Genomic DNA, 25,740 nt, shown 5'->3' with positions numbered 1-25,740 from the left:
AAGCTTTTGTGGTGCTTGTGTGTGCACCCTGCGCTGTCATTTTGTTTTTTGGGTTTTCTTTCCAAAAACCATTATTATTAAAATTCCTATTAGAAAAATCACTTATTGTGAATATAGTCCATGGCCTCTTTTTCCCCTTGCAACATTTATTTTTACAATGGAGTTTTTTATAATATGAGGTCTCCTAGGGACACAGGTATGCTATTACAGCAGAATGTTGTACATCAAACTACGTGGATAAACAATGATCCTTGGATTATGTGTAACTTTGGGGTTTTTTTTTATACTTTTCTACACTTTCCAATCTTACTTTATAAACGTTATGCTTTAAAAACATTTAAAAATCGAGACCTAGAGCTGTTAACAAGACATTAAACTACAGGGCAGAGGAGGGCTACTAGAGGTTATTTAGTGTGGTCCCCTCATTTACAGATGAAGACACAGGCTGCGAAAGGCTCAGTGACTCAGTCAGTGACAAAGCCAGGCTCTCTGTCCCTTGGCCTAATGTGCTCTCTCTAGATGACTGTCACAACTTCATGCCTCTACCCATGGGCTTCAAGTGTGTAACACTAAGACCAGCTTAATAGGGCCTTTCAGAACGTGGCTCTTCTCTCCCTTTGCACAGTATAGATGTTCCTCGTCACCACATCTGTAACTTTATCTCCTACATGACACCAGCAGCAAGGTATCACTATGGAAGGGCTAGCAGTACATTAGACTCTTCTGGAGAGCTTAAAACCAAAACAAAAATGCACAATGCATGGGCCCCATCCTAGGTCAATTAAGTCAGAATCTCTGGGGTGGACCTCAGGCATCAGTATTTTTTAAAAGCTCTCCAATGGACTCTAAAGCGCAGCCAGGGTTGAGAACCACTGTGCTAGAGAGAAGCGGAGAGTCAAGAATGGGAAACTGATACCAAAACCCAATACTCTGGGTCAACCTTCTAGTAAATAAGGAAATAATAACAATAAAATATTTTGAGAAGCAAAAGTTTTTTCACAAAGTAAAGGTTTTGGTCATTTTGCAGGAAGAGAAACTTCACTTCAAGCTTCTCAGAGCAGCAGCCAGCCCTGAAGCCCCGACCTCCGCACTCTCCTCTCCTCGGGTCACTGCATCCGAGGCCTCCGCCCTGCCCACGCCATGGAAGCCACCCTCGTCAGAGTTGCCAGGCCTCCCATGTTGCCCTTCGAAGGCCTCTTCCTCTGTCCTCACCTTCTCCGAGGTCTCTGCAGCACCTGAACTGCTGGCGTCTCCTCCCACTGGAGACCCTCTGCTCGGCACTCTCCTCCCGTTCTCCTCCAACCTTCCCGTCCACCCCTTCCTTCTCAGCCACTTCTACCAGCACCACTCTGAGCGCCTTTAATGCTGCCTTACGTGCTCCTGCTCCCCAGGGCTCCTCTGCTGGCCCTCCTCCCTCTGCACACTGCTTCAGGGCAATGTCACCCATCCCCCACTGTGTCACTGACACCTGTATGCTACACACTCATGTCTCTTTCCTGAGACAATTCCCAGAGCTAAAATACACAAAGGAAACTCATCTCCAAAGCCATGCTTCCTCCTCCATTTCTGATTATGGTGAAACAGCATTATCACACAAACACCTTGACCTCCAGACTACAGACCTGGACATGACTCATCCCTGACTTCTATCAGTTACCAGGCCCTGACATTCAACCTGTGAAGAGTTTCCTAAATCACTTCCCACCTCTCCCCCTGTGGTCCCTGCCTCCGTTCACCATCCTTTGTCATGATTATTGCCTCTAGTCTCCTCCTCCTTCCAATCCACCACACTCCTGCCAGAGCTGTCCTTCTAATCTAGAAATCTAAGCACATCTTACCCCTTAATAAGTTTCAATGCCTCCCCAGCGTCTACAGAACAAAATTAAATCTACTGTAACACGTAAGGCCTCTCCATAATCTGGCCCCACGGACCTCTCCGAACCCATCCTTCTCCCTCTCAGGCATCATCCACCACAGCCACATCCCCCACTCCTTAACGTGGACGCGGACAGTGTCGCTCATTCGTTCAGATCATACTCACGGCTAATCCTCCAGCATGCACGTCATACGGTTTATCTCACTTAATCCTCACAACAACCTTATGATGGAGAGAAGTACTATTTATTTTCCCCAATTTACAGATGAGCCCACTGAAGCACAGAGAGGTTAAGGAATTTGTTCGAAGTCACACTCTAGTGGAACCAGGATTCGAACCCAGATAAACTAGTCTGGTTCCCAGGCCTGTGTTTATAACCATTACTCTCTACCCATCATCCACTTCGTGCTGGGCACTGAGCCTTCCAGGAGCCAGCAATCAAACAGCAAAGAGACAGGAGGAAGGAAGCACTCACAATTCAATGCGAAGAGGGTTACCACACAAGCTTGTAAAGGTGCCGGGAAAGCCGCCCACACCAGACGCACCTAACCCAGGAGCAGGCAGAGGGAGGTCATGGTGGTCAGAGGGGAACTCCCCAGCTGAAGCCTAGGGAAGCTGGAGTTAGGCAGAGGAAAAGGATGTTTCAAGCCGGGGAAACAGTGCGGGTAAAGGAGGGGAAGCCAGAAAGAGAACGGAGGGTTCAGTCATGGCAAACAGCTTAGTGCTGCCGCAACTCAAGCGCACAAAGGGCTCACTGACCTGCTGCTGGCGGGCGCCGATGCCCTCGGGGTAGAGGTGCCCGTGCGAGTGGAGGTAGCCGACGGCCATCCGCGCGCTCTTCACGGTGATCACAGAGCCATAGGCCAGGTCTGCGGGCGAACGGCGACGGTGTGAGCTGGCGCAGCGCTAGACCTGCCCCTGACTGCAGGGGCCGCTGAAGCCACAGGCCTCCCCAGCCCCTAACAGACTCCACTGGGTCCCGGACTGCCGAAAGCAAGATGCGCGGCTGCCTTCTCACCCCAGTGGAGTCAACTCAAGAGGATCTCACCAAAGAGTCTCGCCTGTCCCCTCCCCTCCTTCCTAAGGACTTCAGAAGAAGCTGGGTATTAACAATGCTATTATCAAAGCAAAAGACTAGGAACAACTTGTCCTTCATTCAAGGTCTATCATATACATTCCATGGAATAAAGAAGGAAGAAGCATCTTATATCTTCATCTGGAATGTTCTCCAAGATACAGTGTTACTATAGACTGTTAAGAGAGACTTTTCACTATATATCCTTTTGTGCCTTTTGAATCTAGTACCACATGTAGTAACTGTTCAATGGTGTTTTGGGTTTTTACTCTGAATTTAAAAAAACAAAAACAAAAGCCCAGAGTAAACAGCTTACCCAAGAGCATCCATCCCCTCCCCACATAGGCCCCGGCTTATGGAGGAGCCTCTGTGCCTTCTTACTGTCCCTCTTCTCCACGCCCTGCAATCTGGCTGCCCGCCATTCCCCACTCCACCGAAACAGGTCTCACTGCACCAGTGCTGGCTGCTCCGGTCTCCCTTTGTTCATTCATTTGGTCGCTAGACCGTATCGATTACACGGTGGATCCAAAGGTGGAGGAGACCTGGCTGCAGACCTAGTGGAGCCCAGTCTTGGGGATGATGGCGTCACACACTGAGCAGCATAGGATGATCAGCAAACGCTCCAGCAAAGGTGCGACAAGGTGTGACATGGTGGGAGCCCAGAGCAGGGTAGAACAAATTCTTGCCCAAAGAGTAAAAAGAGGATGGCTTGATGGAAGAGCATATAGCTGAGCTAGGCCTTTTAAATAACGAGTAGAAATTTGCTAACGCCACCACTCCATCCTCCTAAGTCCTCGTGCTGGTCAACACACGCAGCCCCGCACGCTGCTGACCGCAGCTGCTTCTCGATTATGCTCTGTCCCCCATCTCAACCCCACACTCCCTCACGGACTGCTCCTGAGCAGCCCCTTCCTCCTGCATGCCCAGTGGCCTGACCGCACCCTGTCGTCTTCCTCTTTCTACAGCTTCCTCACAGACCACAGCCACTGCACAGCATCGACCATCCCTTACTTGGCTAGTCCTCCTTTGAAAGCCTCAGCCCCAAGCCCACTGGCCCCACTGCATGGATTTCCTCAAGCAACTCAAGGCTGACTTCTCCAATGTGGAATCCAGTGTCTGCCTTTCCGAACCAATTTTTGCCTGCTTTCCTATTTTTCATTCTTTCCACACTCTGGGTGGGCCCACTGTGTTCTAGGCCCTGGAGAGACTAAAAGACATTGCCCTTGCCTCCAGGAAATAATGACCTGGGCCCAACCTATCTTGTCAACCTTATCTTCCAGTATTTTTCTGCATATAACCTATGCCTTAAATTCTGCCCTGCTCTTGGCTTTGATCATGCTCTCCCTTCTGCCTGATACGCCCTCTCCCCCATCTCCCTCTGCTGAAACCCACCCATTTTTCCAGGGCCTGACTCCAAGGCAACTCACTCACTCTGATCACCCCCCAACCCCCTAACAGAAGTGATCTCTTACACCTTTGATCCCCACAGCTCTGCGTTCCCTCTTTCTATACTTAACACATACAGTCACATCATGTAGAGGTCCTCTACTGCAGACTCTCCTCCAGACTCTCTAAGCTGGAGGGCATCCGCTTACAGCCTCCGACGTGGCTAACACTTGCTCAGTTGCCCGGTGTGAATAGTGAATGGATACGAGTAGCAGGATACTCTGGTGGGAACTGGCCTCTAGCCCTGAAGGGCCTTGTTCCTTCACCAGATTCTCTCTGTTGGTCTTCCCACAGCCACGACGGACAAGTTATTCTTTAGGGTCAAAGAGCTCGTTGCTCAGGATGTCTTCCTCTGCACCTCCTGTGCTCCTATTCACTCTTTTGAGCGCTCGGACCAGATTTAACTGGATCTTTCTCCCACTGTGCCCATCTAAAATAACTCAGGCTGTCATATCATCTTTTCCAATACAACTCCCAGGAATCCCTTCTGTCCTTCTACCTTTGTAAAGGACAAGAGACACTCACGTTCGGGGATGGAAGCATTGTGAAGGTTGTTTCCTGAAAGCCGGGCCTGGAAGGCAGAACTGAAGAAGCCATCACCAGGACCACTGTGGGGAAAGGCAGAGAGAAGGCAGCCAAATTAATGGAGTGAAACTGTGATTTCCCAGGAGCCCTAGGAAGAGCTCTGCACAGCTGGTTTAAAAGAAGTACAAGGGAGTGGCAGTGTGGTATTGTGGACAGACATGGGGGATAGAGTCAGAGAAACTGGGGTCCAAATTATAACTCAGCCACTTACTAGCTGGGTGAACTTTGGAAGATACCTGGCCTTGTTTAGCTTCAATTCTTCATTTATAAATCAGGGATTTAAAAAAAAAATCAAAAGAATTATTATGGGACTTCCCTGGTGGTCCAGTGGTTAAGATTCTGTGCTTACAATGCAAGGGACACGGGTTAGATCCCTGGTCGTGGAACTGAGATCCCACATGCCGTGTGGCACGGCCAAAAATTTTTTTTTTAAATAGAATTATTATGACTAAATGAGATAACGTATATAAAATGCTGAACACAGTTCCTGACACATAGTCACTACCTGTTAAATGGGAGCTGCTGCTGGTGTTATTGTTATTATTATCCTCACTCCAACTGCACATGCTTATGGTGGCCCATCCCTGTTAAGCACAAGGAACTGTGTTTAGGGATAAGGGGCAGTTTGGCTATTAGAACATTCTCTTCTTCCTTCAGGCCAGGGTACCCAAAAGATAGAACATAAGAGGAAACCAACAGAAAAAAAACCCTGGGTCCCCTCCGAGCATCCCAACCAGACCCAGGAAATCACACGGCCCCTCCATAGGCTTAGAGGCAAGAGGAAGACCAGAAGTGAGACACTGGAAAGGCTCTGGCTGTACCTTTTATTCAGCACCATGAAGTGAACAGCGTACGTGGCCGTGTAGAGAGCCAGCGGCAGCACTATGAGGCACAGGATGCGAGCGGTCAGATGTTTTCCCACCGTCACCTGCAAACCAAGCCAGTGCAGGGTGCTGGGCATATGAGGCATTATTTGCCTTATGCCTGACATGTGTGTTATCTGTAAGTTTTTATGTGTAAGTCATAATCAGAAACAATTGAAACACTAATGGCTATCAAGAAAGAAAGACATGGGGAAACCCTAAGCCTTCCCATAACACCCCCCACCAACCAAGCACTGCAGGGGGCTGAACCTGGGCCAGCCCTCCGCTGCCTGTCCAGACCCTCACCGAGGACCCCGGGCTGTCCCCGCGTTACTGCCAAGGCGTGGCCTGCATCTTCAGCATCGTCACTCATCACTCCCTCTCCATCCTAGTCACACTGACGCCCTGCACTTTCCCCATGCTTCTTGCACTGTACCAGCCCCACCCATCACATTGATAACTGCTCCTTATCTTAACTTTAGGCCTCAGCTTCCTCCTGGAAGCCTTCCTGGATTGCCCGAGACTGGGTTTATGCTCTCCTCTGTGCTTTCACAGCCTTTGTTGGCTGGACCATGACTTATTTTTTCTTTTCTTTCTTTCTTTCTTATTTCTCTCTCTCCATTGTCTCTAGAGGGCAGGAATCTTGTTTTAATCATCTGCATATTCTGTGTCTCACACTTAGCGGATGGTCTGTCTATATGTTCTGAATGAATAAATGAACTTGTTGGGACTTTGGTTCAGAGGTACATTACAGCAAAGTATCAATAGTTCAGGCCTGGAGTCAGCCTCGCCTGTTTGAATCCTAGATCTACCTCTTACTACTTGTATGACTTTGGGAACATTATTACCTCTCTAGGTCTCAATTTCCTCATTTGGCAAGAGGGTAATAACTACCTGCCTCACGGGTTTGTTATGAGGAGGAAATGAGATGATGAAAGTAAAGCATTTTGCATACTGCCTGACACAGAGTCAACTCTTAATAAATAATATTGTAATAAACCGTAAGGCCCTTACCAGCCTCCAGATGCAGAGACTCTGGGTCAGGAAAAGAAAATTTTAAGTTCAGGAAGTCAGTCTACCAATTTTACCTCAAGTCCCAGGCAGTCAGTGTCTGTCACACATTTGGCATGAGCCCAGATGGACAGAATCCCCTGGCTGGGTTGTTTGCAAAGCATTTAAAAACCAATGCAGGAACAAATGCCAAAAGAGAATCCCAAGGATATCAGTCCATCCTCTCTCTTTATACCTCTCCAGCCTGTCAGCCATGGCCCACTCCCTGCTGCCCTGCTCCCTACAGAGGGCAGCCAGATGCAACCCACCTCGGGCCCAGAACACAGCTGTTCTGCCACCTGCAGCAGAAGCAGAGAGAGACCACTGGCTCTGCTAAGCGAGGAGCAGGGGAGCAAAGACATTTCTACAAGCACTTGGGTTCTCACCATTGAAAGACTGAGGTCTCCAAACAGGTGCCAAAGGTCTGAAACGGTGTTCCACCCCACTTGCAGGATGATAAAGAGGCCAACAAACTTGACCCCCAGAGCACCAGCTAGATTAACGCCAGTCAGGCTGAGCCAGAGCCACCAGGGGGCAGAGAAGGGCCTGAAAAGCAACAAGGCACAGAGTTCAGCTTGGCAGCTGGAACCAAACTCAAAAGCAAGAGCAGCAATGGGGAAGGCAGAGGTCCTCTGACTCTGGGAGGCTGCACTGTGGCCTCTCTCTTGAGGGCTCCCAACCTCAGGGACCATGCATGGCTCCGAGGAGGAGGTGGTCTGTGAAACCCCTGAAACTGCAGGAAGCACAGTGTGAGAGTCAGTAGGTGATTCTTCTGGGGAGACACGCCATCGTCTTCCTCGCTAAGTACAGGGCTTCAAGTAAGCAAGAGGCTTATTCTTCAGTGGTGGCCAATCAAGTGGAAGGAAAAGGAAAATCCAGAGGAGCCTGATGGATTCAGTCAGCCCTGTCTTTTGTGCCACCTCTGGACCCTGTAAAAGCCAGCCGTTACTGAGTGCCTACTATGTGTCAGGCACTGTTGCAAGCACTTTACACATATTAACTATTTAGCCTTCCCTACAACCCCCTGGAAGCAGATCCTGTCATCAGCCTCTTCTTCCACACGAGGACTCGAGGACTCGAGGTACAGAGAGGTTAGGTAATACAGCCAGCCAGCGGGGGAGCACAGTGCTAAGCCCAGCAGTCGGTTCCCAAGCTTGCTGCACTTAGATCACCTGGTGCTCTGAGCTGCAGTCTCCTCATCCCCTGGCTGACCCCCTGCCACAGCAAATGCTCCTGAACAGCCAAGACCTATGTGTTCCTGTACCTCTAGCTCCTGGCACAGTACCTGGCACATAGCATGTATTCAAGAAATGGCAGGTGGGGCTTCCCTGGTGGCGCAGTGGTCGGGAGTCCGCCTGCCGATGCAGGGGACGCGGGTTCGTGCCCCGGTCCGGGAAGATCCCACATGCCGCGGAGCGGCTGGGCCCGTGCGCCATGGCCGCTGAGCCTGCGCGTCCGGAGCCTGTGCTCCGCAACGGGAGAGGCCACAACAGTGAGAGGCCGGCATACCGCAAAAAAAAACACAAAAAAAAAACAACAAAAAAGAAATGGCAGGTGGAAGGGGATGTGGTGCAAGTAGAAGATAACCCAAATCCGGAGAGAGCTGGTGGTCACTGCTTGGTTGTGGCGAAACCAAGGTGACTTCCGAAAAAGCCTTAGCAGAGCCAGCTCTTTGGGTCTGAATAAAATGAATGACCTACTCTACTCTCTCAGAGGCAGAAGGATGATCTGGAAGGGACTATTCTGGAAGAAGGCCAGGCCCTCCAGAACAGCTTTAGAATTGACTGGGGCCTGCAGGGATCCTCTTGACTGATGTAGACCCTTCAAGCCAAACTTTATATACCTTATTCCCATCACCAAGTCAGGACTGGCTGCAACCACTGAGGGCAGGGAGACAAACAGTTCCCAGGCAATATCTATTCTGGTGCCCCCCACCCTAGGCATCACACCCACCCTGTCCCTGGCCATTATATAAATTCCAGAGCTGCCACAGCTTCTGACACCCCCTCCCAAAGATGGTGTTTCTGACCTGTTGGCACAGGAGTTGTACTTGACCATGCTCAGCATGGCAGCCATGATGAAGAACATCAAGATGGGGTCAAGGAGGATGTACTGGGACAGAGTGAGGCATCCTGTGTCTGAAAAACATGAGCTCAGTGGTCAAAAAGTGGAATCAGAGATGGGCCCCCCTGAGAACCAAACACCCCAGTGGTAAGAAACAGTCCCCCTTGTGCTTAGTTGCATTTGTGCAGTCAAGATTAGATGGGCAACTGAGTCATCTGGAAGGTGGAAGGCCACAGCTTTGGGGTACACCAAAGCCCAATGATATGAAAGAATATCTCACACTGCTTCCAGCCCCTTGCCCCACAAAGGGATCATGTCATGCATTCAGATACAGTGATCCTGAGAAGAGGGCTCCTGCTAATTTCCACCATCAAAAAGGGAGTTCTGCTACCATGCCTATGCAGCCACAAACTACATACACCCGGGAAAGAATCTTACCATTTCATATGAAGTCTCTGTTGGGAGTTGATTCTCCATGCAGGTGCTGAAGTGATTTTTCTTTTAAACAAAATTTCATTACATCATGGCCTGGCCTAAGTCCTCCAATGCCTTCCCATCTCATTCAGACTAACAAGCTCCTTCAGACAGCCTCAAGATGGCCACCAAAGCCTTCATGGTCTCCCCACCTATCCAGCCTCCTCTCCCAACACCCTCTGCCTCACTCACTCTACTCTGGCCTCACTGGTCTTCTTGCTGTTCCCTGAATCCACCAGGTGCCGCCTTGCACCAGGACCACTGCACATGCTATTTCCTCTGCCTAAACACTCTTCCCTCAGATCTCTGCATGGCTTAATCTTTGGCTTCACTCAGGTCTCTGCTCAAGGCCACCTCCTCAGGGGGCTCTTCACAGACCACCCTGCCTAAAACAGAATCACTCCCCATTACTCTATCCCTTACCCTACCCTATTTTCTACATTGTACTTATTGCTTAAGGTGTTACATTACAGACTTAATTTACTTGCTTATTTATCATCTGCCCCACTAACGAGCAAGCTCCATGACAGCAGTGTCTCATCTGCGTATCCTCTGAGGCCAAGAAAGTGGCTTAGCACAGAGTAGATGCTTGAAAATAGTTGTGGAATGAAAAATGAATAAACGAATAACTGAAGAGGGAAGTTAAAGACCCAAGGGAAAAGCCACCAGTCCTCTAGAAAGAGACCTTGTAGTCTTGCAACATTATCTGTCAAAGCAAAGCCAGAGGGACTTCCCTGGTGGTGCACTGGTTAAGAATCCACCTGACAATGCAGGGGACACAGGTTTGATCCCTGGTCCGGGAAGATCCCACATGCCGCAGAGCAGCTAAGCCTGTGCACCACAACTACTGAAGCCCGCGCACCCTAGAGCCTGCGAGCCATAACTACTGAGCCCACACACTGCAACTACTGAAGCCCACACACTCTACGGCCTGTGTGCCGCAACTACTGAAGCCTGAGCGCCTAGAGCCCATACTCCGCAACAACAGAAGCCACCGCAATGAAAAGCGCACACACCACAATGAAGAGTAGTCCCTGCTCACTGCAACTAGAGAAAGCCCGCGCACAGCAACGAAGACCCAACGAAGACAAAGAAAAAGAAACAAAGCCAGAATCGCCCCTAAATTAACCACCTAAACTGGTCTGGACTTCTTCAAATGTTAAGCTCTATGAGGTCAGGAATTCACTTTCATATGAGCAAGGCTAAAAACAGGATCAATTTCTCTGGATCAACTCTCAATTAGCCATGTGAGAATTATCCACAGAAATAAAGTTCCCATTTTATCCTCTGCCACCCAGCTACTTCTGTGGCATCTACCTTTGCATTCAGTTGAAATTAGTTTAAGGAATGCAAACTAATCTTGACAGTAACCTAAGAGAAGCAGAATTAGAACTGTAAGCCTCCTTCAAACACACACACACGCACACACAAGCACACAAACTTGTTATCCATTCCAAACTTAAATGTGGATAACCTGCAGATAATCTACTCCTTGGGATTACCCATACCAACTCACCACTCCAATAAAATATAAAGGCTTGCTACATATAAGTATTTATATATGTAAGTATTACTAGTGAATAAAAGGAGACGTAGTACATTTACCCAATCCTCAAGTTACTTAAGAACTGGGCCCGTAGACAGGATCTTTAAGTATATTGATTTCCAGCTACATTCATAGTGTGGCAGTCAATATCCCAAGAAACGTGGTCTAGGACAACTTACCAAAGGTGAGGAGGGCAGCCGTGAGCAGCGCTGCCGGGAGGGACTGGGACAGCTCCAGTACAGTGAGGTAGGCAAAGGGGATCAGCAAAGCGCCGAGGAACGCACAGAACTATGGAAGGACGGGAGAAGCAGTCAAGTAACTAACTAAGCAAAGCATCAGGGACCTACTTGGCTTGGTACAAACTAATCTTTTAAGATGGAGGGCCCTGATGATGGCATGACTTGGTGACCTAAAATCACCTGCAATATGTTTAAATATGAAAGGGGTGGTGTAACAGTGAAGCATCAAATCAAGCAACATTTACGTTCCCACTAAGCACCAACTTGTGCACTGACAAGAAATCAGCAAAGTTCAGCCAGGGAGGTGTGGGCAAGACGGCCCACGATTTCAAGTGGGAGACTCCGGGAATGGACCGTCCCATCACTGCTAGCTGTGACCTTGACAAAGTCACGTCTCTGTATCTCAGCCTCTCCTTCTGTGTAATGTGAAACTTAAGAGTTCCTACCTCATAGGGTTTACTTTTTAGATTAAATGAGCTCAAGTTTATTACCACACAGAAAGTTCTTGATAAACACTAGCTTCTGTTATGAAACTGGGTGCAAGTTGAGAAATACCTCTCTGAAGGTGTTTTAATATTTTAGAGAACTCTAATGTTATTTCTCCCTTGGTCCTTTTATTCAATCACACCAGGAATCACTCTTTAATCTATAGGTTGTATTTTGATTTTAGAAAAAAGACTGCTTGACACTTCAGCATCTGGAGGGTTGTTTTTCAGTTTTGTTTTGTTTTTAACCACCAGTGTTCTCTCCATCCCCCTACCCTGTCCATCAAAAGTAATCAGACAAACCCAGGGGAATGGAAATTCTCACATTTGGGTTGTCACTTGTTGTTAGCAGAAAGCAATGTGCTCTAGTGTGAAAGGGGACAGGGCTGATATATCTGGCCTTCTCATTTCCATAGCAAGTCCACAGTGAGTCAGGCCTATATCCAATTATGCATGCTATGTGGTATTCAAACGTCATTAGGAAGACACAGAATCACTTAAGAATATGAACTTGAGGGTAGTGGACACTTCTTGTTTAATATGGAATGGTATGACCACACAAACAAGCCAGTGATTAGCCCAAGTAATCACATGGCATTTATCTAAACTGCTTTGATAAAGCAGTTCCTTGAGGAAAGGGGCTTGTAGATGCTACCTGCTCTGAGAGCTCCACACTGAGGACAGTCTCCACAGGTCTTATTGGCTCCAGATACAAGGTCCCCAGACAGCTGGGTATTCAGGCCCTGCCGTGCCCCATCAAGGCTGGTGTTGGGACTCAGAGCACAGAGGGACCAGGCAAACACACACTTCCCTTAAAAGACTGGAAAACCCCTTGTGTGCCCGACACCTTTGTGGGGAAAGAAAGAAGAACCTGGTGACATGGGTGTGGGGATGCTGAAATGTTAATAAAGGCCCTCAGAGGTAGGCAACACCCTAGCAGTTGTGGCTGCAGGGGAAGGACGCGTAGCCTGCCAATGTGCTGAGGCCAATGCTGGGATTGCAGGAGATTCCTGGCTGCCTGAGTCCCGGGCTGCCCTCTGATCTGAAATCTGATGCCTCACGTTGGCAGGAGAACAGGTGACGGGGTGCGCTTGCTCCTGTCTGTGTCATCGCTGTATCATCTGTGGCCTCCCTCTCCCTTCCCGCCCACCCCAGCTCTGAATCTCTACTACAGGGTACAGGTCCAATCATGCTCCCCCACCAAAGTCCCCTTATCTACACCTGCCACCACTCCAGGGCTTCCAGCTGTCACATTTCTGACTGAGCGTGGCCCCAGGGTTGAGTCGGGCAATAGCAAGTCAGGAAGCCTTACTCCTCTCATTCCCAGGTAGCTGTGATGCTCATATTCGTCCCCAGGCTTCTGGAACAAAAAGGTGCCGTCATATCCAGTCAGGTGGCCAGCAAGGCCTATCAGCATCTGAGGAGAGAAGGAGAGGCCTCAGAGAGAAGATGCCTCCGCCCCCTGAACTTCCCTCCAGCTGCGCCCAGACCTTGGCTTCCCTTGACAACTGTCCATAGAAGGAGCTCCCACTGTGACATTTTCTCCGGCAGCTGTTGCAGAGCAAAGAATCTTTTGTCTACAGAACTCATTGCCTGAAACAAATCCTCTCTTGTGTTAAGGCCAAGTTCTTGGGAACAGTGCAGACTGAGTATTTAGGAAGAAAATAATCCCACAGTTCGAAGGGCAGGGCCAGTGAGGGGCTCTCTCATTCAGCCTTCTTTCATTTGTTATGAAGTAAAACACGACAGCTCATGGGGTAGGCCATGGGCAGGGGCTGATTCCTGGGAGACTGGGCCACTGAAAAGAAAATGAGGTTCCAAGTCAGAATGAGGAGGGAGGAAAGTGGCCAAGTTGCTACACACCAGGAATAGAGAGAAGGGGAGAAAATGGGAAAGCAGAACGCAAACACAGATGCATTTCCCCAGAGGGGAAGAGAGAAGGCCCAGTGGAAACAATGCCAAAAGGCCTGGGACTGGTTTCTCCTACCGCCAGTATTCCAAAGGGAGGCCACCTGGCACCTCCCGAAACAGAACAAATCAACTGTAAACTTAGACTGTGAGCTGTAAATGCTTCAAAACGTTCGAGAGGGTCAGCCTCTTCATTTCTGTCTTTCCTTGACCGTCAACAGTGTGAAATTTTCTTTTCCACACACGTAATCAGAAGCAGCTAAAACATAAAAACTGTCAGCAAATATCTGTAACGGCCCCAGGCTGCCTTGGCCTGACCCCTGTGCTCGGGTTCGGCTGTGTGGAGGGGCAGAATACACTGGCTGTGTGGAGGGAAAGCCCTTCCCAGCGACGCTGCTTGTGCGGGCTTGGATTTGGACCGCTAACCAGCTCACTTTTTTCTCTAAGTAGTTCTAAACACAGTCACTCTCTGTAGTTCTGTGTCAAGGTACAGAAGCCAAAGTTCAGCAATAAATTATTATGAAGCCTTATTTAAAAAAAAAAAAAAAAAGGAATCCCAGGGTCCGGAAGTTAATTTAATATTAATTAATTTAATGTAAAGTAATATAAGGTATTGAGAAGACAGAGCCATCCGAATACCCAGGTGAACTTAAACTGACAAATGACAATCAAATGAATGTCCCTTCCCCCCTGGGATCTCAGAGGACAGACCCGCCTGGTGCTGGCATAAATCCCCAGACTTCTTGGCCGGTCTGGTAGAGTGAAGAAATGCACAGATGGTTTGGATCTCAGAGCCCCCCATACTAGCTCTCTGATCATAATAATCTCTTACCTACAGGTAATAAAACCTTCCTTGCAGATGGTTGTGAGGCTTAGAGGTAATGTTGTAGGTAAAACACTTAGCACTCTGACAAGCGTTTAAAAAGCACTCAAAATTCAGCTCCCTCTCAGTTTCCATAAGGTTAAAAGTAGCCCTGAGCTAATTTCCTAACTAAAGAACTCATTCAAATCAATAAGAATAAGAGCAACTTACTAGAAAAATGTTTTCATAGAAAACAAAACACAGATGGCTAAAAAACATATGGAAAAATGTTCAACATAATTCAGAAAGACACGCAAATGAAAACAGTGATATACCAGTTTTTACTCTCAAATTTGCAAAATTTTGGAAGTATGATCATACCAGTGCTGGCAACGATGTGAGGAAAGCAAGCACCCTCATACGCTGTTGGTGGGAGTATGTAGTATCTCAGCATTTTTGCAGGAAAACTTAACAATGTTTAACACAAATCTAAATGTGCATATTATTTGACTCTTTAGTTCAGCCACTGAGGCTCTTTTGGCTTCACCTGCAAAACTATGAAAAGATAAATGTACAAGGATGTTCATTGCACTACCTTTTGTAATGGCTAAAAACTGGAAATAACATAAATGCCCACCAGTTGAAGAGAGGCAAAATAATTTATGGCGCAGCTGTATAACGGAATAATCTACAGCCATGAAAAAGAATGGGGTACATTTTATGTATTGACGTGGAAAGAAGTTAAGATATATTATGTTTAAAATACAAGTTGCTCAACAATTTTAGCCTGATCCCATTTGCATATATAATGTGCTGTTCCCGTGTGCTAATATATATGTGTGTAGAAATGCATACACACTTATATTTGTATAAAGTTTCTGAGAGGATATATAAGAAACTGTTAATAAAGGTGACCCTGGCTGCCTCTGAGGAATAAAAATGTGAGGGAAGGTAACTTTTGACCTTTTATTTCCTTCTGTACTGATCAAACTTTGTGCTATGTGCAGGTATTTTTATTTCTTTTAAAAGTACCTATTTCCTTGGAGCCCCTGGCGCCCAGGGCTGGGACCAGTGTGAAGAGGCAGGTATTGGGGTCAGTACTGTAGGAGAAAACGTTCTACTCACCACTTCATGGGGTTTTTTGATTCTTGGACTGACTTGGCCTCAGAACCTATGAAAGCTACTTTGCTTATCACTCTTTTATCCAGGTGGAGCACAGGACCATCAGGAGGTAAATTAGAGGGGCAGGTGGATCACACTCTCTGGGGGCAGCCGTAGAAAGAAGCCTCACATTTCTCCCTTCACACAGGGGCCACATGTGAGGAAGGGAAGGCTTCAGCAAAAACAAATCAGCAAGTGTTTTCCACACGCCTTCACTGCGCTGAGCACTAGCAGACTCCAAAAACAGACAGGCAGTCCCCAGATGAAAGACCGGGCTAGGTTTCCTCCTCTACTGGTGGGCTGGGGCCCAGGCGAGCCCAGTGCCAATATTCAGCACGTTCTGTGGCTTAATTCTACAGCGGTAACAGATGTACTTGCCCGAATACTGGGGCAAGGCAAGTTCATCAGGCAGTGGTATAATGGTTAACAGAGCAGACTCTAAGCCAGTCTGAACCTTACCAGCTGCCACTTACTAGCTTTAATCCCTATGGCAAACTACTTATCGTCTCTGAGTCCCAGTTTCCCCTTCCGTAACATGAGGATACAACAGTACCTACTTCATAAGGTTGTCCTGAGCATTATATAAGTTAATGCATCTAAAGTGACTAAAAGAGACTGTTCAATTGCTCCAATCTTATTGTTGTTATCTTATAAAGGAGACAGAAAGAGGCATTACATTTTTTGCTCCTTCTCTGGGCTCGGAGCTAATTTTGAAATAGGCCACCTAGGGACTACCCTGGTGGTCCAGCAGTTAAGACTCAACGCTCTCAATGCAGGGGGCCCGGATTCGATCCCTGGTCATGGAACTAGATCCTGCATGCCGCAACTAAGAGCCCACATGCCGCAACTACAGATCACATGTGCCACAACTGAGACCCGGAGAGGGAGGGAGGGAGGGAGGGAGGAAGGAAGGAAGGGCCACCTATCCCACCTTCCTCTCCACCACTCCCACCTGCAGGGCCTTGCCCCTGGTCCCTACCCTATGCTCTGGTGCTTTCCCCCTAAGCCCACCCGTCACAGTCACCACCCCTGCCACCCCTCACCCCCTGCCTTCATCCCCAAGTACTCCACGCTCCAAGAACACTCCCCATCTTCATACCAGGCAAATTCCTGTCCCCTTAGTACCAGAGAGCTCAGCCTCCAGTTAGGAAGAAAGGACTGAGCGAAATGCCAAGGCTAATCCATTAGCCTTCTCGGGGGTATTTGTTTTTAAGAGAGTAAAATGAATTCTGATTGGTGGAATTTCTAATTGTACATCATGTGAAAAGAACAAGCCAAACAACGTGCACGCTGGGAACGGGGAGTGGGGAGGAGTTTCAGGTCCTTGTGGACAGTCAGCTCCCCTAAGCTATTTCTGCTTTTTATGCAACAGATTCCTTCTCTCCATCTCTTTTTTTTTTTCAATTAAGGTAAAATTCATATACCATAAAATTCACCATTTTAAGGTGTACAATTCAGTGGCTTTTAGTTTATGCACAAGGTTGTGCGACCATCACCACTACCTAATTCCAGACTATTTCATCACCCCAAAAAGAAATCCCACACCCATTTATAGTCACTCCCCAATCCTCCCTCCCCCCAGACCCTGGCAACTGCTAATCTAGTTTCTGTCTCTGTGGATTTGCCAATTCTGGAAACATATAATATGTGGCCCTTTATGTCTGACTTCTTCCACTTAATATAATGTTTATGAGACTCATCCATGTCGCAGCATGTGTCAATATTTCACTCCTTTTTATGGCTCAATAATATTCCACTGTATAGATAATACCACATTTTGTTTATCCATCCATCAGTTGGTGGAATCTCTCTCCATTTCTGAGCCCAGAGGACTCCTAAAAACACCAAAGGTTTCCCATGAAAGCAGCTGTTCTGGAATGTCAGGGAATTCCTTCTACAAGCCCAAGAATTAAATCCAAATCTAAGACTTGGCTCCAACTCTTAGGAGAGCACTGTCATTCACCACACTGCTCACCTTTCCCAGAGGCGGGTGCACATCAAAGAAAAAGGTGCGGTTGATATAGTAACTTCCCATTTTTCCAAAGTGAGTCTCATCCCAACTAAAAAGAAAACAGAAAGAGAAATGAAATTCTTAAAATTATCATACAACCCAAACAGCCTTAATAAAGCATGGTTAAAATTACAGTTAAAACCAAAGGTTATAAGTTTCAAGCAGTTAATGAGAAAATCTGGATTTAAAAAAAAAAGCTTTTGACACAAGTGATTTGAGGAAGCAAGACATCAGGTTGTTCCTTAATCTTCATTTAGACAGCTGAGAAAGGCTAGCAAATACTTACCAACCAGTTTCATAAATTTAAGTTAAATCTACACTTATTCTGTATCTTGAGTTTCTATTTATTTTAAAAAGGCGAAGAGTTTCCTATACTATAAAAAGTTTTGCAATAAGAGTTTTCTTCCAAGTCTGCTAACTTTTTTTAAAAAATAAGTTTATTTATTTATTTATTATTTATTTGTGGCTGCATTGGGTCTTTGTGGCTGCGCACGGGCTTTCTCTAGTTGCGGGCGCTACTCTTCGTTGTGGTGCAAGGGCTTCTCATTGCAGTGGCTTCTCTTGTTGTGGAGCATGGGCTCTAGGTGCGTGGGCTTCTGTAGTTGTGGTACATGGGCTCAGTAGTTGTGGCTCACAGACTCTAGAGCACAGGCTCAGTCGTTGTGGCACACGGGCTTAGTTGCTCCGCGGCATGTGGGATCTTCCTGGACCAGGGCTCGAACCTGTGTCCCCTGCCTTGGCAGGTGGATTTTTAACCACTGCGCCACCAGGGAAGCCCCAAGTCTGCTAACTTCTAACCCTAAGACTATTTTTGCTACTAGAAACTACATTACTCTTGCTGTTACAAACTACACTGTGGGCTACTGATCAGTAAGAGCCTATAGACCATGGTTGTGCCTGGAGTCTGATTTTGCTCCCAACCTTGTGATAATTAACCTGCTAACTATGAACTCACTGACCTTATTATAATGAACTAACAAGTATATAAAAAGTGAGGGCTTTCTTACTAAGTTAACAACCAGTCTAAAAACCTATCCTCATTATTTACAAATTATTTAAAAATTATTTTGCAAGTAAGTGATTCTAATACACTAGCTTTTAAGCACAATGCAAAAATCTTGTTCTTCTACACAACCACAGTAAACCTTTCACACCCTACACGGGGGCTTCACAGCGGCAGGCTAGTAACCCAGCAGAACCTGGCCATTTCTGTTTGTCCATCTCTCCCTGCAGCTCAGAAGAACAGTTGCTTTCTAGTGACTATCCATCCCCAGGTCAGCTTCTATAAGTAGTTATCACTGTCCTACAGAATAAGGGGCAAAACATGCTCTTACCAAAAATGCAGGGTCTTTTTTTTGTTTGTGTGTTTTACACCCTGGGTCTAATAAACAGGCAGAAGGGTAAATCTACTTCTGCGTCTGCTAAGCACATGGCTTGACATGAAATGAGGACAGTGACATGGCGATGTCAAACAGAAAAATAACTTCCAAGCGGTGTGACAAAATACGTTTGCAGAAAAAAGAGAGATCCGGTCCCAGCTCCGCCACCCACTGTGGGAGCATGACCTGGCAAAATCACTCCCCCTCTCCGGATCTCTTTTCTCATCTACGTGATGAAGACAACAGTAGCATCTGCCAGTCCACCTCGCAGGCAGGCAGGTATGAGGCAACGCATGGGAAAGAACTTTACAGACTATAAAGTCCCACACATGCTGGGCACTATTTAAACTGTCCCAACATTTGTGGTTAGTTTTGAAGTCTGTTTGGAAACATATTGATAAAGGGGTGTAAGATTTTTACTTCAAGTAAAACTAGTAGCAATAGTCACGCTTCCTCTTGGCTTTTACTGCGTGTTTGCGGTGGGATGGACGGTCTTCTCTGGCTCTCTCTTGCTCTGCAGACCTTGCAGGCTACGCCAAGAATGCAAGGTCCTGGCTGCTCTTTACTCAGGCCACTTCTCAGGGTTATGCTTGCAGCAACCTTGAGGAAGACACCACGTCTCCCTCTGGGACAGAGAGCAGTCTTGTTTACTGCTTATTATAAAACAGCGGATTCCCCAAGATCAATACTCCTAAGCTGTGATTCAACCCCCTGCACGTGCAGGCATTCATCCAGACCCAGGGTATCACATGGGACACTGGGGGCAAGGGGAACTGATGCCAACATACTGATGCTCATCCTGCTTGCTGTGCTGTGAGAAATAAAGGCCTTTGTCTCTGACCCAGGACTTTGTCTCCTGCCAGCATCCATAAAACACTGACAGGCTAACTCATTAGTTGGCAAGTAGCATAAAAATAAAACCCCAAACCCTGACAGTTTCGGTGACAAGCATAGGATGCTGAGTCATAGCTTTCCTTAAGAGAAAGGACAAGGGCCATCATGGACTGGGTTAGGGGATAAGAGAAGACGCCCTGGAATCACCCTGGTGGTGAATGTTCTTGCCCAAGTGGTAGGGAAGGCAGGTAGCAAGAATCCCCCACTGTCCTGCCTATGAATGAGGTTGAGGGGAGAGAGGCAGGATTGAAACAAACAGTCTGAATGCTGCCTTGGTTCCTGCCCACGGCCTTCTGGGCAAAAGGAGGAAAGGATATAATCGCAACCCTGGGGCAACAGGCTAAGCAGCCCCAGCCAAAAGGCAAGATGGACGGGCTGATGAACCTAGGAGGCCCCCAAGCTTAATGGTGCCAGTGGTAAGGACCTTGCTATTCAACGCAGAAGGGCTGATGAACCTAGGAGGCCCCCAAGCTTAACGGTGCCAGTGGTAAGGACCTTGGTATTCAACGCAGAACTCTGGGTAAAATGAAAACATTGAAAGGTTCTCGGGTGAGCTGTGTGCTCAAGCTAAAGGTGTGCCTTGCTTAGAGGCTCAGAGCCACTCCGTCCCTCCGTGTCCCGTGACCCCTCCCCCTCTGGCACAATCTCAGCTTCTTTAAAGAGTAAGATGATTACAGGTGGGGCTAAGGTCTCCCTGTCCCTAAAGGGGACTAAAGGCCATACACACCCATCCTAGTGTGGTGGGGAGCTCTGGGGAGGAGGGGGACTCAAGCTCAAAGTCCTACTGGATACACGAGCACCCTACTCAATCCCTTGGAGTAAGAGGATTTGCTAGGCGCAGGGATTACCAAAGGTGCCAGGGACTGCAGGGAGGACCATGGCAGTGTGTACAGGGACTGAAAGAAAAAGCCCCTAAGCCCAGGTGCTCACCAGACACAGGAAAGCAGACTGGGAAGAAGTGGTGCCAAGCCTGCCGAGGGGCTGACGGAGCAAAAAGGCCTCCTCCTGCGCCCTGCATCCAGCACTCGCCACACCTCCCACCTGGGAATGGCATAACCTCTAGGTGGCTGTCATTATAGCTCCTGATGCAGGCCTATTAGACTTGTTAGTTGAAAGGGGAAAAAGCACCTAAATTCAACTGATAGGGTCTGAGCCAAGTTCCCAGTGGGGAAGGGAAGGGAAAGTGGCCTTGGGTAGGCCCCTTGCAACTACGGTTGCGTCTCCCACTGCTGAAGACATAGTCGTATTTATCCCATATGTGTCCAAGATTATCCCATTGAGAGACTGCTAATTTAGTGAGAGGTGATCCTGTCCCCTCCCAAGTGGTCCTACAGAAATAACATAAATCACAAGACGAGAAAGGGACATTACAGCTTTAAAGATGGAATTTCAGGGCGGGGGGTTGGGGAGGGGGGCTTGGAGAGCTCCATGACAGCGCCATCTGCTGGACATAGGTACCAGGTACACACCCTTTTAAAGGGGCAACTGTCAACCTACTACTAAGCTCTTGTTGAACTTGAGGGCCTGAACCATGAAGACCTTAGGACTCTTTGGCCTGATACTGTCACTTTGGGGTGGGTCAACTTGAAATCTATGGCTAACGACGGAAGGGCTCAACAAGCCTCGCTGGTGAAATGGAAGTGGTATATTCAAGTGTTGGCCCTAGAGGCATCTTGGTTTTTCAAGAAGAGGTGGCAGCTGCCCCTTTGGAAGAAACTATCTTCCACTCCACCGCCTGAAGCAAAGCCGCTGACTCAGTGGGGTCTTGATTCCCAGAGGTTCCTCCTAATGTTTGTGCCTGGTTCACTGACGGTTAGGCTAAATTAAAAGCAGATGGTGTCCACAGGGCAGTAGCTATCATCGAGCCCCACTGACGTTTCTGGAAGACCGACTGCAATAAGGGTTGATTGGCACAATGCACTGAATTGAAAGTCATCACCCTTGCCTTAGACAATACTCCTAAGAAACAGACAAGTTATATTTTTATTTTCCCTTAGGCTTTTGCCATTGGCCTAACCATCTGGTGTGTCACTTGTAAGGCCATATACTAAGAAATGTAAAACACCCCTCTTCGGAGCCAAGAACTGTGGAAAAAAATCATGGCTGCCTGCCAATGGGCCAATCTGGATCACTCATGTTGATGCCCCCAGTAAGGGCCAGTATTCTGATAAGACGGATTAGAATCAAGCTGCTGATCAAACCTGCACCATCCAGACTGCTGCCATTGCCACCTGCATACGTCAATACACCAGGCATGGAAACACATCTACCACCGTGGACTGGGCACAAAGTAAAGGACTATACGTCTCCAAAGCAGAAGCCATTGCTACATTGTGGTAACTTGTGACTCCTGCCAGAAGTTGGCACGTTTGTCTTGCAGTGAAGGAAGCCACATTGCGTGGGGTACTGACCACTCCAAGGAAACTGATTGTACTAGGCCTTTGTTCCGCGTTCCAGGCTATCACTGGTGCCCCGCTGCTGTTGACACCGTTTCGGGTTAGTGCTGATGATGCTGTTCCAGTCCAATCATCTGACTCTAGATATATCACTGCGGCCCTTGAGACTAAACTGTGTTGTGTTTTCAGCTTTCCAAACCATCTACAGTCTGATAATGGTACACCCTTTTTTTTTTTTTTTTGCAATGGCTGAATAGCCAAAAACCTGATGACATTCCACACTCCAGGCCATCCACGGGTATCTGATATTGTCAAGCACTGAACAGTCTTCTCAAAACGATTTCTGAGTCAACTTCCCTCACCTTCCTCCTTGTTCACACACCTGAGGCAAGTAGTTTGGTCACCTAACTAGGTGTTCATCTCCTCTTGGCCACCAACTGGGTAATGATCAGAACAAAAGGGGTGGAGGTTATAAAAACCCATTTTGAAAATTTGAGATTCTTCCTTGACTATTCCTGGGCTCGACTGGTCTCCCCTAACAGCAATTCTGGATCAGCCTGGGGGTGCAGTTGGGGATTTATGGGATTCAAACTTAATTCCAGTTCAGTCACTTGGGTTTTCTTGTTGGAGTGACGTGGTTTTAGTGCATAAAGATCACCTGGTTGAGCACACTGCTTGTGAGGTCCCGCTACAGTGGCTCACATGGGCCAAGATGGGAGACATAATAAGTCTCTGTCAAGTTTCTGACAGTGCCCATGACAGAAAGGTCTGGATATTAGTATGCAATAGCTGGAGTAAAGGTGAAATTACAGGTACTAGAGTGGGACACACTTATTATATGGCAGTGGGAGGAAACAAACAACCTTTCCACCTGGGGAAGGAACATCTTAGGCCCCTGGAAATGTAAAGAGAAGGGAAACAATTAATGCTCTCTTTGCCTCCTAGGCCCAGCACCCAGCCTGGCAAAATACTAACACAGTTCAACTAAGTCAGTGGCAGCTGTAGCTAGCAATCTGACCTATTGCTGACTCTGTTATTCCACCATGAAATCAGAAAAACTCATGTGGACATGGCCGGTCTTGAACTATCCTCATGTCCCTGACGACATCAACATTAACTCCCAAACATGGACCTCCCTCGCATGTGCGCAAAAACACAGACTGGCACAACCTTCTGTTAGTATGACTGATATAAATTCATAAGCTTCTCCTGACACCCTAGGGACCTTAGGTTATGCCTTGTATAGTGATTGAGGCTGCAACTACGCAGTGACTCTCACTGCCCGCGGGGCTTAACCAAATCACTGTAATGATGATCTAAATCAAATCTGATGGAAATCCAAATAATGTTTAACAAAAAATCCTGAACTGGAGTGATCTGCACCCCTTCAGGTAGTACATTAGAATGCAGGGAAGAATGTGCTGTGGAATGCCTTTCCACTGGGCGTGGGAGTTGCTTTTTAAATGGGAGAACTCATTGTAATTATTGGCAGTGACATCAAAAATCAGAGGTCAGTCTAAACACCTGTGTACAGACTATAATGGCTAACAGACTGGCCTTAGACTACATCTCAGCTATCTGAAATAAGACTTCCTGGTCCCTCCCCACCCCACTCCAGCACCCCGGAGGGCACAGGTTAACACCACAGGTTGGCCTCATCCTGCTGTTTTGTTTTCTTGCGGTACGCGGGCCTCTCACTGTTGTGGCCTCTCCCGTTGCGGAGCACAGGCTCCAGACGCGCAGGCTCAGCGGCCATGGCGCACGGGCCCAGACGCTCCGCGGCATGTGGGATCTTCCCGGACCAGGGCACGAACCCGTGTCCCCTGCATCGGCAGGCGGACTCTCAACCACTGCGCCACCAGGGAAGCCCCACCCTGCTGTTTTGACTCCTGGTGAGAGCAGCTTTAAATAAATGTTGTATGAGACAAACTAAATAGACTGGGTCCCTGCCCCGGCCAGGTTAATCAGAGTAGCCAACGGAGTTGCACATTCATGTGAAAATTTGCTAGAAGCCAAGAGAGTGTAAAATCAAGGAGTGAGACTGTTGGGAGAGACAGTCCTCCATGGGTCTCTTGTACTTCCACACATCTTGCTGGGTATGCGGAGAATGCAGGGCCTTGACTGCACTTTACCTGGGCCATTTCCCAAAGTTGTGTTTGCACCAAGCAGCCTTGAGAGATGAGGTAACATCTCTCCAGGGCAAAAAGTGCGCTTGCTTTTTGTAAATTCCCCAAGCTTGTTGCTCTTTAGCTGCAAGGCAACGCACAGTGTGTGCAGTCATCCATCTGAGCTCATAGCGTCACCCCGTAGGACTGCGGAGCCATGAGAAACTGAATCCAATATGCCCATGTTCATCCTGCTTCCTTTGCTACCAGTAATAAGTTTTTTGACTCTGACCCAGGAGTCTCACATCTTCCGCCAGCACTCATGAAATAGTAACAAGCTAATTCATTAACTTCCAAGTAGGGTAACCCTGATAGCTTGTTAGCCTGCTTGCTTTTTAGTCAAGGAGTTCCATTTCTAACAACCTCTACACTTTCTCCTCAGTGATACTGAGAAAACATGGTATCACGTCTTGGCCAAACAAATTAACCATTTTCAAACTGTATAAAAATTTTCCTCCGAGCTGGAGACTTTTTAAGCTTTTTTAACGAAATCTGACTCCTGCACCTTAGTCCTACAAAATAAAGCCTTTAAGAAAATACATCCTCACAGGATGACCCCAGACCTGCTTCCTGGGACACTTGTTATCATCCGTGGGCACACAGGTTGTCCTGGCTCCCGAGAATGTGGTACTCAGATAGGAATGTTCCCCTCCGTGGAGGTCTAAATCCTGCAGATTAGGAACGCAGGCCTTAGGAAATTCTGTACTAAGAATTTCCAATTCTCCTGGGTCAGTTCAAAGCACCTTTAAAAGCTACCATTTGAGAGCCAGGTGAGACGCTGCAGCATAACCTGCAAGACATGAAGACTGCTTCCTCAGATCCTAAGGAATCCCACTCTCACACACACCGGAGCAAAAAGATTTCTCTCACGGAGACTGCACCTGGGCAGAGGCAACCACCAGAAACCTGTTTCCCCTCCAGCGCGGCCCCGCCCCTCCGCCTGTGAATCCCGCCCTCTCCGTGCCTCCAGACCAATGAGAAGGCGCGCCCCTCCCTCCCAGTTGCCATGGTGCCTGCCCAGTCCCTCCCATCACTCGCCAGATGTGCGGCGGCTGGTCCAGACGGTGGAAGCGGGTGGCAAAGGACATCAGCGTCACCAGGGCCAGCAGAGCCCACCGGCCGGGCGCCTCGAAGCGCCGCGAGCTCGGAGCAGGCCGTTTGGGGCTCCGCGCTGTAGCTTCGGTGGCCACGTCCGGGCCCACGGCCCTAGCAGCCTGGGACCCACAGCGGCCCCTCCGGGGACGCAGCTCAGACCCTGACAGGCCTCCGCCTACGGCCGGCAGCATCCTTCCCCTGCTCAGGATGGCCCTCCGGCCCGCAA

The 25,740-nt window shown here is 48.0% G+C and overlaps 1 protein-coding gene across 1 annotated transcript in view; it reads right to left on the bottom strand.

Moving 5' to 3' along the window:
• The window catches only part of POMT2 (protein O-mannosyltransferase 2), a 45,390-nt gene extending 19,670 nt beyond the window's left edge, over positions 1-25,720 (bottom strand). The window contains exons 1-9 of the mRNA XM_082833049.1: positions 25,458-25,720; positions 17,550-17,634; positions 13,016-13,120; positions 11,159-11,267; positions 8,925-9,033; positions 7,282-7,441; positions 5,804-5,910; positions 4,923-5,005; positions 2,636-2,745 (exon numbers count right to left, since the gene is read on the bottom strand). Of these exons, the coding sequence (XP_082689175.1) occupies positions 2,636-2,745; positions 4,923-5,005; positions 5,804-5,910; positions 7,282-7,441; positions 8,925-9,033; positions 11,159-11,267; positions 13,016-13,120; positions 17,550-17,634; positions 25,458-25,705 (1,116 nt within the window). The 5' untranslated portion in view covers positions 25,706-25,720. The remainder of the gene's footprint in view (positions 1-2,635; positions 2,746-4,922; positions 5,006-5,803; positions 5,911-7,281; positions 7,442-8,924; positions 9,034-11,158; positions 11,268-13,015; positions 13,121-17,549; positions 17,635-25,457) is intronic.
• Between the last annotated feature and the right edge of the window lie 20 nt (positions 25,721-25,740).

The sequence above is a fragment of the Leucopleurus acutus genome (assembly GCF_964270905.1).
Source record: "Leucopleurus acutus genome assembly, chromosome: 1".
Classification (NCBI taxonomy): Eukaryota; Metazoa; Chordata; class Mammalia; order Artiodactyla; family Delphinidae; genus Leucopleurus; species Leucopleurus acutus.
This window is presented reverse-complemented; position numbering and strand designations above follow the sequence as displayed.